The sequence below is a fragment of the Pelodiscus sinensis genome, chromosome 11, assembly GCF_052426305.1.
Source record: "Pelodiscus sinensis isolate ZL-2025 chromosome 11, ASM5242630v1, whole genome shotgun sequence".
NCBI classification, from domain to species: domain Eukaryota; kingdom Metazoa; phylum Chordata; order Testudines; family Trionychidae; genus Pelodiscus; species Pelodiscus sinensis.
This window is the reverse complement of record NC_143062.1, coordinates 17,750,597-17,766,131: the sequence shown is the minus strand read 5'-3', so window position 1 is coordinate 17,766,131 and position 15,535 is coordinate 17,750,597. Positions and strand designations below refer to the sequence as shown.

Genomic DNA, 15,535 nt, shown 5'->3' with positions numbered 1-15,535 from the left:
CCTGTTTCTCAAAGCCATCGTCAGGGGAACCTTCAAAGCTTCAATCCCACAAATTCCTCCTACACACATTGAAAAAGGCTGTGAGATGCCTACAAAACAATGCAGTCTAGCATTGCTTAGGCCAGCTAAGGTTTCTGCTACCTTTGTTCACATTAGCATTGGAATTGCAAGGGCATCTAAGGGCGTTGTTCATGGACCTAGACCCCATGCAGACGCAGAACAAAAAAAAATTCCTTTCCCAAAAAGCTTCCAAGAGAAGTATCATTTTTCACCCTGTCCTTCCAATCACTCTTCATCCCATTTTATCTATTCTGTCCTGTAATACGCAGATTATACACCTTCTGGAGAGGGCACTATCTTTGCAGCTTGTCCACGCGAGGAACAGGACAGTGATTAATTCTTGACTGAGCCACATGTATCATCATAAACACCATCATGCACATTTCCTTTTGTGGGGTAGGGGATGTCAGGGCTCTCTCTGCATTTCCTAATACAGTTAGGTTTTAAGACAAAATGTCACAACATAATATTCCTCATGACTTAAACAACATTTGAATTGTCAAAGAGCTATACAAAATAGCAGCACAGACTTTCCAAAGGAGGTCGGTATCACTATTCCCATTTTACAGATGGACACAGAAGGGATGTGACTCACCCAAGATAACCCAACAAAACACCGATCCAGGAACAGAACCTAGATATCCTGAGTTCCAATTCAGTATTCTAGCCAGTAGGCCACACTGATCCCACACGCATTGATGAGATTATTAGTACCAGTTCTGATCCCAGATACAGAGGACTTGCATATTTCCTCAAGTTCATTGCAGGTTGGTAGCAGAATCAGACACAAAAATCAAGGAGCCCCAATTTTCAGTTGTTTTGAAGGATCCCCTGTTCATGGCTTTGAGAAACAGAAATTGATTTGCAAACATGTAGCTGTTGGTAGACGCTTCCCTTCAGCCCTTTCATTCAGGAGTGCATCTTTCCCACACTGTGTGTAGTTATGCTTTGATATATTAAGTCATATTCTCTACTCAGAGCCAGAAGAGAAACCCAGAGATCTTAATTCATACTCACCTTGCTATAACAACTAGACCCAATGGCCTTCCAGAGCTGTGACTAGAATTCAGAAGTCCTGACTACTAGCTTTTTTGCTCTATCCGCTACACTACATTGAATATGCAAGACAATAAACTGTACGTTAGAAGACAGGAGATAAGCGAACTGTAAAAAGAATGCACGCCTGTTGCATTAATCAAAACCAAAGAGCCACCCCGCTCACCTAAACACCTATAAAGGGCCGCAAGAGTTATGCCCATGTACCACAGAATGAATTGGCCCTTAAAGAGATTTGGCTTAGCCCCCACCTGTGACATGTCAGATGCCTCCCAGCAGGTGAGATAAAAAGACAAGAAACACGCAGGTCTCTTAATGGAGAGAGCTGAAGGAGACCATGGAAGGACCCGGAAGGCATGTTTGCCACACAAATTAGACAAAGACTTGGCTAGAGATAACTGCACAGCAGTTTGTAGCAGGTGCCTGAGGAGGGGGCCAGGCATGCCTTAACTGATGTTGAAGTGTGTGAAAAATTAATACATCCCTAGGAAAAGGAAATTAAATACTAAGACACTGGGGGGAGCTTGACTGACACACTGGCTAGTGAGCTGGCCTGCTAGTTTATACAAGTGTGGGTAAGCTGAGGCAGAGGGGAAGCCTAGTGCTGAGTTTGGGGATACATATCATAACAGAAAAGGCCCCACCTGGTCCTCTGTGACGCTTTTCCATCCATATGTAGCAGTTGCTCTGTGCCACTCCGGTCTGTGAATCTAGGAAAGGCAGACGGACACTCCTCTCAGCACATAGCCTGGCGTTGTAGTTGTGGCACTGCTCCATTGCATCTTTGTAGTATTGCTCTCCAAGGCTATGGGTAGAGAAAACAGACACCATGCATTAGTTGTTAGGATTCCCTGATGAGCTGCATGCCTCTTCTGGCACTTTCTGCACACCGGTTTATAACATCCTCCTGACCCTGTGGCAAGATTGAAGATCCCAATATAAATATTGGAGCTAGATCTTTGTAAAGATCTACAGCCAACTCTGAAGACAACAAAATAGCTGGAGCCAAGCTCTAGGGATGTAACAAGAACTATCACATTGGTTTATTTCTTGGGGATTTATATCCCTAATACAGGACTTCCCAGGAAACTATTTAAAAACACCTGCCTCAGGACTTGTACCCTCTGACAATCTATCACCATCATGTGGACATGCCAAGACTTCTAGTTATAATTAGCATTTTAAAAGGACCAATAACCCATAGAGATCAGAGCATACAACAGCCCTTATTCTTGGAATTACTTCAAGTGTGGTTGTAGCAAAGAGGTGTGGCCTCGGTCGGGGACAGTGAGGAGGGCCAGACCCCCTCTGGTGGGCAGAACCATGAAGTCCATGCCCACTAGATCAAATAAGAAAAACATGACAGGAACAGGAAATAAGATAGGGATGTAGAAGTTTAACCTGTTTTATCTGGTAAGCATTAGTCTGGAGCACTAGACTAAGGTGCCATTGCTGCATCCCTAATTATGTTACACTGCCTGGGGTTGGAACTCTGAACCATTTGGGGACTTCACCCACCCATGGGTTGGGTCCCCAGAATCATTCACAGCTCTCCCTCACCTGAGGTGAAGCCATGAAACAGCCAATTTTCCCTTTCTGATAGACTGACTCCAGGGGCATATGTATCAAAGAGGGATGTGAGTAGTTGACCAGTCGCATGCAAATCAATCAATCAATCAATCAATCTCTCTCTCTCTCTCTCTCTCACACACACACACACACACACACACCCCTCTCTATATCAGAGTCAGCAAGTGGGGGAAGCAAGAGCCGGTGCTGGGGGGGAGTTGGCTTAAAAGCTGATTCCTCCCAGCACTGTCTCCGTGGTGCCACCTGCCTCCTCCGATGATGCCTCTATCAGAGGCGGCAGCAGGAGGGGGGCATGGGAGGCTGTCATGAAGCAGCCTCTGCCTGCAGTGGGCCCAAGCTAGATGCAGGTAGCAGCTGCTCCAGCAACAACCCCTGTCCACAGGGGGGGTCCCAGCCTCTGCACATCCAGATCCTACTACATTTAAACTGCAGATCTGCAGAAGGGGTAGCTCCTGGAGCCGACATGGGCTGGGACTGAGCACTCTGCCTTAACTAATCTGTAGTCTATACAAATTCTATCGACTAGATGATTAGCCAATTACCCACCTCTTAACATCCTTAGCAGCAAAGAGATGGGCAGTGAGAGGGCGCACAAATGCTTAGAGGTACATACCACTCCCTCCGAAGTAAGGACTGCCAACACTTCCCCTACAGCTTTTGGTATTTTTCTCAAAGCTGCTTACACTGAATAATGTTCTGCAGAAACCAAAGAGGCTTCCCATTATTTTGTATCACAAAGCAATTTAATTTTAATCATTTTTATTTATTACTACTAAGTGTCAAGGTGCATAGCATTCTAAATCTCTCTAGTGCGGATTTAATGCTGGTGAAAGTTACTAGCCTATTTAAATCCTAGGATGGTGGGCAGAATTAACAGTTGGCTCCAACCCTCTCCTTCTCTGCCTACTCTCTCTGGCCATGTCTACACTGTCACTTCACTTCATTGCAACTTTCCTGTTCAGGGTTGTGAAAAAACACCCCCAATAGCACAGAAAGTTACAGTGCTGTAAAGCACCAGTGTAAATGGGTTCCCAGCACTGTTAGCTACTCCCTTCTTTTAGGTGGTTTCCACAGAGCGCTGGGACAGCTCTCTCCCAGGGCTGGTGCTGTGGCCATACATTCCCTTTAAAGGGATACCATGGCACTTAGGTTTTAAGTGCAGACTTAGCCTATGTCTCAGCTTCACTTCACACCTGCCCTATTCCCCTCATTTTTCATTTAGATGATTCGCCACCCCAATCAAATTGTGGAACATGTTTGCTCACATCCAGAGCCATCCCATTCATAAGATGATTCAGGGCAGTCATCCCAGACTATGCTTTGGGGGGCCCCACAGCAGCCACCTCAACCATCCTATGGATGGGTCCCAGAGTGGCCCAGAAAATTATGGGGGAGCCTGGCAGAAGGGGTAGGCCCCACTCCTGCACTCACCGTGGGAAGCGACCTGGCAACCTGCTCCACTTGCCCTCTCCCAGCCCTCTGTGCTCTGCTTCACCACAGCAGTAGGAAGCAAAGCATCCTGGCCCCACTCAGGCTTTTAACTTTGGGCAGGTCTAGATCCACTTGTCCCAGTACCCACAAAGAGTACTGTGTGTTTGTGCAGTGACTAGCACAGGGATGGGGAATCTTTGGGGTGGGGGAGAAGTGGGGGTACTGGCTCAAAAAAAAAAATCAGTCCAATACCACATGAGTGAGAAGCAAATAAAAAAAAAAGACACAGCGGGGAGGGTGAACCAAGGCTCGGAGACTTGCCACAGGGAGCACTGACAGGGGAAAGCCCCAGGCCTCGCCACAGGCCAGATCAAAGTAAGCTGGGGGCCAGATTCAGACCGCAGACTGCTCAGCTCAGCCTAGCACAACAGAATTCCATTCTCGGTTGGTCCTTAGGTACTACTATAAAAAACATGTTTAATTAAAAGGTGGACCCATTCAGATGAGGGACATGCTGCAGAACCCAGCACTTACTTGATCATAGAGTACAAAGAATGAAAGGCAGATCACAGGCTCACAGTGAGGGATCTAGAAGGTGATGCTGAGCAGAGAACCACAGACCAGCCTACTTGAATCCTCAGGAAGGGCAGGCAGTGCCCTATCAAGACCCATGCCATAGACGAGGGAAGCACCATGGGAACTAGAAATTGACTGAATCCAAAGGAACTAGAAATTGACTGAATACATGGGACAAGTGAAAAAACAGGAATGGAGATAAAGGTCAAAGGTACATAATGAGCGGACTTGTATGGAGACAGTGCAGAGAATATGAGACCAAGTTGACATTCCTTGAATCTAACAGAAGCTGCTCAGAGCCCATCACCGCTGCTCAACTCTGGGAGAAAAGTAAGTCTCCCTGGCTTTTTCAATACTTGGCATTTCTGCCATGAGTACTAGCAAGGGAGCCAATAAATAACATACCTGTCCTACTGAGAACTGGATAGGGGATCTATCATACACTCATCATATGAGATTTTTAAAGGCATTGGTAAGCCACGCTGGAGACAAATGGCAGAGCTGAAAGGCTCTGGTTACTCAGGCAAGTGGGTAATAATCTTTCACCCTAAATACCATTTCATGAAATGTCACAAAAGATGCACTATGTATAGGTGAAAAGTGGAATCCATCTGTTTTAACACAATTATCCATAAGTAAATCTATTTCATATGAGATCATTACCTTGATTTATATTTGGGTTTTTTATTACATTTAGTACCAAATTACTCGTTTCTCAGAGTTAAATAGGTAGATTACCTAACTGGAACTGAGTAACAGGACCAGTCAGCCCTTAATTCTTATCTAGCTCTGTCTTCTATGATTTGTTTGTTCGTCTTGTCTCTTTCACCTCAGTGGATATACTCCCACATTTAAACATGTCGTTGTAGCCAGCAAAAAACCAAGCAACACTGCTTGTTACTGAAGGGTGCTATCACGTGCTAACAGTAATACTATTTACACAAATACTTGAGTAAAGAGCACATGTTCACAGTTGCACAGTAGAACACGGAAGATTTTATCCAGCATGTGCAAAATGACACACATTCTTGCTTCACACATCCTATACAACACAAATAGAGTATGCATTTCTTGGGGGGCATTATCCTCAAAACATTCTCACATCTCTCCAGTTCTCCAAACAATTTCCACTCTCTGGAAATATCAATAGGGTATTAAACTCTTGTCTTCCATTAACAAGTAAAATGCAAGTCATCTGAAATTTAAAGAACCCAGGGTCCTTTTCATGCCCCAGGATGTTAAGCAAATTCTAACTCGGGCACACCGTGCAGTCTAAATTAGTCTTTTCACTAGCTGCTTGAAGTTGTTGTGCAGTGCAGCTGCCGTGATCCAACCAAGAAATAGCTGGATTTTAACTGAGTGGAGTGACACTTGCATTTTTGAGATACTCCTTTATGCAGTGCCTTTCAAAGAAAGAAATGCGTAATGTATGTGAACCACTGAACAAATTCAGAAGTACTTAAGTATGTCACATACCCTATAGTGCTAAGATGCTCATTTAGATCAAGTGTTGTAGGCATGTATCTTGAAAGGAGGCTTTGAGTTCTACTCCTCCTACTATAATGAAGACAGAATTATCTCAAATTTACCACATACAACAATGGAAATATCATGGGTGTGTAAGGCTATGATTTAATCATGTTTAATAATGAGTATTTTTAATAAAAGTCATGGATAGGTCACAGGCAAGAAAAAAAAAAATCACATCTATGAACATGACCCGTATAAATACCCCTGATTAAATCTTGAAACCAAGGGGTCCACAGCACTGGCTTCTGAAGAAGGAAGCCCCAGTGGGAGTCTGCTGCTGCTCCAGCTATCACAGGAGGAGGGGGCGGGAGTCCCAGGGGGCCAGCTGCTCCCACCACTCTGCACAACTGCTCAGGCAGTCCCCACAGCCAGCAACATCAGCCCATCAGCCAATGCTCAGGCAATCCTGTGGCCAGCTGGCCAGGGCTGCCAGAGCACCTGCCAGTATGGATGGAAGCAAGGCCCCCTGAATTGCTGGCTCCAAAGATGCTTCAGCAGCAGCTGGTGTAACTGTCCCCAGGGCTCTGGGGTCTGACACACTGGCTGCTGCAGAAGTTATAGAGGTCACAGGAAGTCACTGAAACTTTGACCTCTTCCATGACAGACATGGGGCCCTAATGACGAGCACAGATGTGTCACAAAAATATGGAGTAGCATTTTGAAGTGATGCCAAGAGCTGAATTTCCAGCAACATACTGAAAATTCAGGTGACGTACCTACATTCCATGCTCATGTCCTTACCCTCTAAGAAAAGCATTTATCTGACAGTCCCTCTACTTAGTCTTTTTATATCATTATGCTATACTGAAGCTCAGTTACAATACATAGATGCTAGAGAGAGAAAAAAAATTGAATCCGTTTTGGTAATCTGGTTAGCAAAAACATCAGGGAAATTCAGGAACCAACAAAAGAATACAAGACTTGGATTAACTCTGATTCCCCCCACCCCCACCTTAAAGGTTTTTTGTTTTGTTTTTTTGCTACAGCAGAACCAAAGACTCACTTAATCGAATGAGCCATAATTACAGTGATTTCAATGTTAAAATCTTGCCACAACGTAGCAGGGAGAAGGGGAAAGCAGGGAATTTGCTGGATTCAGCTTGCTAAAGAAGAGAGAATTTTATATCTCTGATGCCAGGAGAGGAAAGGAAAGAAACTGGAGAAATACATAAGCACAACACCCCTTGGTTTACATACACACACATATATAGATCCTGACACTTCAATATGGTCTGAAATGACTGCATCAAACTAGAGAACATGAGTCAGAGGGGAAAGTCACTCAGGCTGGCTCCATAGCACAACTCAGTAATCACACACGGCAAGGAAGCTGCTAGTTAATGGGATGAACAAGACATGACACAAGGGAGCATTTGTCTTTCAGGCAACACGTGAGATTTTGCACATAACATTGCATGCAAAGTAACTTGCTGGACATAACGCAGAACAACTGGGGATGAGACAGCTGGATAATAAACATCTCAATGCCATTTCTGATCCAACACCAATAAAGATCAGGATTAACAATCGAAGTCAGTGGAGTTAGACAGAGGAAAACTGATGTAAATTAAAGGGAAACCAGCCCCTTTAACTGGAGAATAAAAACTTTCAAAAAATAAGATATGAATATACACTTCACATGCACATGAAACCTCCCTGGCTCCACAGCTGCCCAACAAATATTCTGGTTCATCCAATGTGCTTTCTGCTTATTCATAGCACAGAAAGATTTGACAACCAAACAAGATCACAAGAGATAAAATGGTCCACAGAACTAACTATGAGAGTCACTGTCCTTATGGGTTTCCAAATGTAAGGTTACACTAATCTTAGCAAAAATCAGTGCCATAAAGTAATATGTGGTACAAGTCATATGTGTGTTAGAAACTAAGTGGACCGGGGAAGTCCTGGTTATAGTACTGTGCAGTAGTAGATGGAATTTCATTATGGTTTAGCCACATTCCCAACTATCCTCTCCCCCTCTACAGCTAGATTTGTAGTGTAGAAAGGAGTTGAAGCTATAGCCATTCTACAGATGAAACCCTCTATTGAAGGGCTACTCAACTTTGCAAGCCCCAGGGGCCACAATGATACTCACAGCACATGCGGCAACTTAAGTGTGGTTGCTTATATATGCAAATAGCTTATTTCACACTGACAAGCATGAATACAAAGATTAAGGCAAGACTACACAACATGTAGTCCCCATTTAAGTCAGTTCTGCTGATATTAATAAAATGCAATATTTATCCGATTTCCACCCATATGACAGCACTCTTAATGAGCAATGACAGTCCAGGAATTTAACTACTAAAATGCATATCAACAGAAGACCATTATATTGACCACTTTTTGGTTTTGGCTCCCACCTGCAGACCATATGTTGAGCCCTGCATAAACCCAAACTGCACTGCAGGCCACAAACAAATGGGCTGTGGGCCGCATGTTGAGTAGCCCTGCTCTATTGCTTGCAAAACAATCCTCCAATCAGTGTATGTAGCAGTCTTTTGCCCTGATAACTGATCAGTAAATTATGTTATTGACAAAACAAGTCTCTTCCCCACTGCAGTCTTAGAAATAATGCACTGGAGAGAGCCTTGGACCGATTTAAGAGACCTAAACTCTAGTCCCAGTTCTGCTACTCATTCAGAGTAATCTTAATAGTTCCCAGTTCTGCTCATTTCCTCCATGCTTGAAATGGGTAATTCCAACTACCCTCCCTTATAAAACAATTTTAGTCTCTTGAGTTAAAGGCACTACATAAGCATTAACTATTTTAACAATTTTCAGGATGGAAAATTTTCCTAAAGTATTCAGAAACAGAATAGGATTCCCCTTAGCAGCGTAATATGGTTTGGACTTGTAGCATGGATCAAAGATCAGGAAAGGAACTAAAAGCAGGGTGGAAAAAAACAGGAAAGAGACATCTTAACGGAAGAGTGAAAGCTTCCATGGATATGACTGGATACTCTCTTAAAAATCCATAACCTAATTTTTTTTATTGAAGTCTTATCTTATACAGTTCAGTCTACTAATGCACATTTATAAGATGCAATTAAAAACTACATCTCAACTTAATGCACAAGCTGATTGTACAGACACACCATTGCTGTGCATTCAGATACAGCCCAAGCAGACTTAACAAATAAAGCACAATATTTTAAAAAATCCAACATTTCCAGGTAATATACAAAAATATCTTGATCCAAGGAGGGAAAAAAGAACAGATTCAGTGAGGAGCCTGAGCTGCCACCTCTGCTGGGGCAGGTGTTCCCAGTCAATGCACTCTGGGCAGTAATGGCAGCTCCCAAGGACTTGGGGGTGGAACAGGGCTGGAAGTGAGAAGAGGGGTCAGGACTGAAAAATCTGTTCCAGCCTCCAGGAATTACTGAGAAAAACCATTTTTCTAAAGGACATAGGAACCTACTCTGCTTTCAATTCTACAAGTAAATACAACACTAAAAATGTGACAGTTACTTGAGATTACCTCTGACATGACTGACAAAAGGATCCGACCTCAAGTCTATAACCCTGCTTTCTAAAATGGTATTAAAATGCTACTGGAGAAGCAGTATAGTCCAATGGTTAAGGTATTGGACTGGGGTACAGGAGACCTAGATCTGTTCCTAGCTCCATGACCTTGAGCAACCTAGTCCCATCTTTTGTCTCTTGTCCCATCCTTTGTCTCATCTGTTTGGGTCATAAAGAGATCAGGGCACAGACTATATACACTGCCTTGCACACTGGGTCCACACACTCAGATTTTACCTACTCTGTACCAACAATGATTTAAAAAAAATATGTTTAAAACAGCTTTAGCTAAACACACAATGATAATTAAACATCTACCATTAGTTTTTAAAAACAGCTATTCAGTTATATATTATGTTCAAAAAATAAAAAAATTCAACAAGTGCCCTCTTCATTAAAAATAAATTCCATGGACATAGGACAAGTGGATAACTTGATAATTACATTTTGCTTGTTTTTTGACTGAATTAAGACCAAATTATGTGCAAAAAGTCACTCTCAGAGCAGAAGAATGGGGAGAATTAAGAGGAGGTTTGGCTCAGTCATCCCTTATTTAAAAGCATGTTATTATAATACACTGTCCTAACATTTTGGTGCAAAGTACGTGGATTATTACTGTAATGTAGCATTTGGTGCTGGGGATAACAATACTATGTAAATTGCTTTGAGATCTAGTGGTGAAAGACATTATATAAGAGATATTCTATATTTCTACTCTACAATACCTGTACTTCTGATAGTGTAGCTTTATAGAGATCTAGGTACCTATACAGCCCCTACTTACTATATGTCTATACATCTCAATCATTAAAGGATTTTTCCTCACCATGTCCATTAAGAAAAAGGGAAGGGCTATCCACTTTCCACAGATGGGGAACTGAAGCACAGAGTAGCTAGATTAAGTCAGTGGTTCCCAACTGTCAATCTGTGGACTAGGGATTTAAATTGCATGTAATCAGCAGTCAATAGAATTTCCACTGACTACTCAATTAGTGGATAAGAGGGGAAACTGCAGAGCCCCAGTGGGGTTAACTCCCAGGGCCACTGCGGCTCTGCTTTTTAAATATATTAAGAGCTACCAGGCTCTTACTACATTTAAAAAGCAGAGGCACAGTATGCTCATGCCCAGTCCCAGCTATGACTCTGCCTCCCCTGCTCCCTCAGACGGTGCTGGGGGGGAACAGGCTTTCCAGCTCCTGCTCCTCCCACCCTTGCTGCCTCTCTCTAATAGAGGCAGCAGGGAAGAAGGGCAACTAGTCAAGTCACTACTCAACTACCCAATTAGCATATGCTTTGAGGTAGTTGACTAGTTGCTACCCTACCATGGACTGGTGCTGGTCCACAAAGGCTACCAGAGCTCAAGCAGTCATACTGGCTGAGGCAGGAGGGACCTCCCTCCCCCATCCACACTTGGGGAGACATGCCTGGGGATTAAGTAACATACCCAGGGACAGGTGGGAAACAAATGGCTGAGCCAGGATTCCACCCTAAATTACCCAAGGTCCTCTGCAGTGCCTTTATCCCAAAGAAGACCCTCCCCTCCCTCTGCACAAAGCTTCAAATCATGCTATTTGAGAAAGAGAAAGTGATGTTCTTAGTGCTAAGACTGTCCTTTCCTCAAGGAATTTTTAAGAATATCTGCAGTGTTGTGCATTCCAGAGAAAATCTTTTGCTCTTCTCAAGTATCTTTAGATACAGCAAAGGTATGACAACATCAAGAAGAGAAACTAAACAGAACTGAAACAGAAGCATGGAAATCATATACCTTGATTTAACCCCAGTTAGGTCAAATACTTTTTCCGGACTTCAGTATCCCATATGACAGCCATTATGAGGACAAAATGGAGAATGAAAGCAGAGTGTAAGCTGATAGCCTCAAGAGGCAATAAACAATGTCATCACAGTTATAAACAACCACTCCCTCCTTTAAGGTCTACCATCCATATTCAACCTACCTCAAAACCCTTCTCACTTTAAACCCTGGTTCCATCTCAATCCAGCCCATTTTCAATGCAAACACAGCATTCTGTCTGGCTGAATCACCATGATTTTTCAAGTCCAAGTTTTAAAATAGCACTTTTGCTCCTTCACACCATGTGGACCAAGAACATGAGGGGAGCTGTCTCTTTTCCCACCCTGGTGAGGGTAGGCAGCTGTAGTCCCCAACCTTAGGGTAGTCTTGCGGCCACCCCATTCCTACTTTATCTCATTACTAGCATCTAAGAAAAGTGTGGAAAAAGCTACTTTAGAAGGTCAAATGGCCTGTAGCCTTTCCACCTCTCAGCACCTGGGCAAGAAGCAGTAGCCTGGGCTCTCACATGGATCCCGTGGAAAGAAAAGCTGCAGCCCCTATCCTAGCCTGTTCCCCACCCCAGCTCTATAAATGGAGCTATCGTCTTCCCCATCCCCCAGTGGGACTTGGAAGGGGGAGGGGAAGAGCGGACGTCAACTTGCTGCTCTCGGTGATGTCCTGAGGGTGATAATCCAACCTCCCTCCCTGATGCTAAGCAGGCGCAGTCCCTGCTCCCCCCTTCCCGCCCCACGGATCCTGGGGGGGCCCTGCGAGAGCGGTCTCCTCACCCATGCCCCGCGAGGGCTCTGCTGCTCCCCGCTCCTGGGCGCCCCGTGCGCCGGGCTCCCCACTCCGCCTGCGCAGCCGGGCTGGGAAACTTTGCGCCTAACAATGAAAGCCCCAGAGCAGGAGCCCCCGCGCCGCCCCTGCTCCGCGCCACCCAGTTTCTCCCGGGCGGTCGGGGCCCAGCCGGGCGGCTTCGCTGATCGCTCGGGGGGCGGGGCAGGAAAATGGGGGGAAAGAGGGGCAACCACTCACAGCTTCACCACATTCTGTACCACCGCCGCCATCTTCCCTCCGCCGCCTAAGCCCGTGGCCGGTCAGTGCGCACGCGCCGGGCGCAGAACTGCTGTGACAGGCTCACCCCGCCTACCCTATGTTGCGCAAGCGTCCAGAACCGCTTGCCCATCCCACTCCTTCCCTCCGCTGCCTGACATCAATTGCGCATGCGCCGGAGAAAAAACCCTATGCGCTTTCCCCGGCGCTTCGACATCAAGGCGCATGCGCTACCGCAGAGGCTTACACACCGCAGTACCGGTACGGCAAAGAGAGAGAAAACGCCTGACCTTGTCGCATGCGCAACATGACGCTCCCGCGAGTTCGCTCCTTCCCTGAGGCACGGCTGGCGCAGGCGCCTAGGAGAGCAGGGTTGGGGCGCATGCGCCGTAGCAGAAACTAGCGGGAAAGATGAGGGGGTGTGGAGGGAGCTGTGTAAGGAAAGGCTGGAGGGGGAGGGGGATCTAAAATCTCATTTTAAATGTTAACTGTTAAACAATCTTTAGCCGTTAACCACCCCACCATGCTGCGGGGGCTGCTCCAGTCAGGCTGGGCCCCGTTAAGCGGTTACTGGTAAGGGGGATACTGGTTACCTGTTTATATTCCTAGAGAGAGGGAGGTGTGAGGAGAGATGGGGGAGGGGAAGAGAGAGGAGGGGGGAGGGAGGTGTGAGGAGAGATGGGGAGGGGAAGAGAGAGGAGGGGGGAGGGAGGTGTGAGGAGAGATGGGGGAGGGGAGGAGGGGGGAGGGAGGTGTGAGGAGAGATGGGGGAGGGGAGAGGGAGGTGTGAGGAGAGATGGGGGAGGGAGGTATGAGGAAGGAGAGGAGATGGAGGTGTTGCTCTGCAGGCCCCAAGAGTAAAGCCCTATGTTGATATAAAACTTGTATCCGCATCCGCATAAATGAGCTGCAGATATCCACCTCCACAGATGGATGCCTGTAGATATAAGGCGGATATCCACAGATTTGCAGGGATCTACCGGAGAGGCCAGGCTCCAGCTGATGTTGTGCAGCAGCATGGCACTGACTGGTGCCATTGTTGGGCTTGCATGCCTCACCAGAGTAGCCAAAGAAGCTGATCTTTATTCTGATCGGTGGAGCATGCTGATGTGTGTCCCCCAGGTACTTTGTGTAAACATGAAGGGGGGATATTGTCATAGGTTGTTTGATTTTGCCTTGTAAAAATCAACACTCTAATTCCCTAATGTAAACCACAGTCCCATGAGATTGGGCACTATCAATGCTAACTGCATCTGTACAAAATTCGCCTGATGGGAACCAGCAAGTTCAGCTTCAGAGCAAGAAGAGACATTATGAGGAATCACTGTCAAACAAAAGAGACAGATTGTGCCCACAATAGACAAGACTCTTGTTCTCCCCAACGCAGTCTGCTGGGCACTACCATGCCTCCACTTGCCCCCAGTGTGCTGGAGTAGGACTGCTGCTCGTTGGGGTGCACTGAAACAGAACATTTTGTTTGCTAGTTTGCCTGCATTTGGAGAGCCTTACAACCTCAGATTTCAAGATAATAAAACTTGTTGCCTGTGTTTGAAAGACAACCACTTCAACACAATGGGGAACACCAATGGAAGTGGGGGAAATGGAAGAGAGTACTCAAATGTGTATATTTTAGGGTAAGGCAAATCATCCAGGTGATAGGGCATTGGACTATGATTCAATAAACATAGGTTTAGCGCCTACCTCAGCCACAGATTTCCTGGGTAAGTAACTTAATATGACATATTTTAAAAAATGGGGGTAATGCTTTCCTATTTCACAGAGGTGTTCTGAAAATAAAATCTGTGAATTGCTCAAAAACTTTGGGAACAGAATATGTACCTACATGGATCCAAATTCTTGCAGATCAATCTCTAACATTTCCATATAATCTTGTATCATTCTCATATGACTTTGTATTAAGATAGACTTTGTGAGTCCTTGTACATATATCTTTGTGTTAAGTCTTCTTACAGAAAACCTTGTATTAAGAGAAACCTTGTCTCCAGTCATTTCTATAGAAACTTTGTATCAAGCCCTTTATGTTAGGAATAGTTAAGGTAAAGAAAAAATTTTGTTTTTCTGGAAATAGAATAGCTCTCTCCCCTTTCTTTGATTGCCCTGTTGAAATGAATGAGTTGTGAATGGAGAAGGTGTGAAAGGTGAGCACCTCCAGAGGCAGATGCAAGGGTTGGAGAGGAGCTGGGAGCCAAATCCAAGGACAATAAAACCTGTTAAGTGAGCTCATTGAAAGAAGATTGGACATAAAGCCTTGGGAGTCAAGCAGGCAAATGCTTGCTCTTGGAAGGACCCTCTTTGAAGCAGCATTAAAAAAAGGTGCCACAGATATCTCACTGCATATATATGTGATGACTAACTGGCTGCATGAGAGGGATAAATCTGAGGCACCTTGCAAAGGTTTTGTCAGCATTGGAGCATTGATCCAGATCTGCTCCTCCCCAATCTAATTCACCTGGCCAGTGCAGTGAGGGGGAGCAACTATTGGTAACAAGAAGACAGACTGTGCTTGTGCTTGTGTGTGTGTGAGTGAGTGAATGTATTACTTTGAGTCTGTTACAAAAGCTCATCATCTAATAAACCATCTTGTTAGTCTTTAAAGTGCTACATTGTCCTGCATTTTGCTTCAGCTACCCCAGACTAACACGGCTACATTTCTATCACTATTCTTCCATAGTGTTTGTTTGTTTGTTTTGTTTGTTTTTTCCTGCTCAGCCACACCCAGCATCTTCCTGACACTTTCTTGGCTTATTCTCTAGGAAAGTTGAGAGCAAGCAAAATTTTTGCTATGCTTTTTTCCCCTTCCATTACAAATGGCAGGTTCCTTCCCCCCTGCAGATTTTTCAAGACACAAATTAGCTCTTTGTTCAAAGCTTCCCTTCCCAGCTCCCCAGTAAT

The 15,535-nt window shown here is 45.0% G+C and overlaps 1 protein-coding gene across 5 annotated transcripts in view; it reads right to left on the bottom strand.

Moving 5' to 3' along the window:
- DPF2 (double PHD fingers 2) overlaps positions 1–12,763 on the bottom strand; it is a 48,543-nt gene extending 35,780 nt beyond the window's left edge. For 3 of the 5 annotated variants that reach the window (XM_075939134.2, XM_089781154.1, XM_089781155.1), the window contains exons 1-3: positions 12,605–12,651; positions 11,540–11,578; positions 1,761–1,921 (exon numbers count right to left, since the gene is read on the bottom strand). In XM_075939134.2, the coding sequence (XP_075795249.1) occupies positions 1,761–1,921; positions 11,540–11,578; positions 12,605–12,636 (232 nt within the window). In that variant the 5' untranslated portion in view covers positions 12,637–12,651. Of the gene's footprint in view, positions 1–1,760; positions 1,922–11,539; positions 11,579–12,604 lie in introns of those variants that run through there. The other 2 variants (XM_014580305.4, XM_089781156.1) reach the window with 2 other exon arrangements.
- Positions 12,764–15,535: the final 2,772 nt, after the last annotated feature.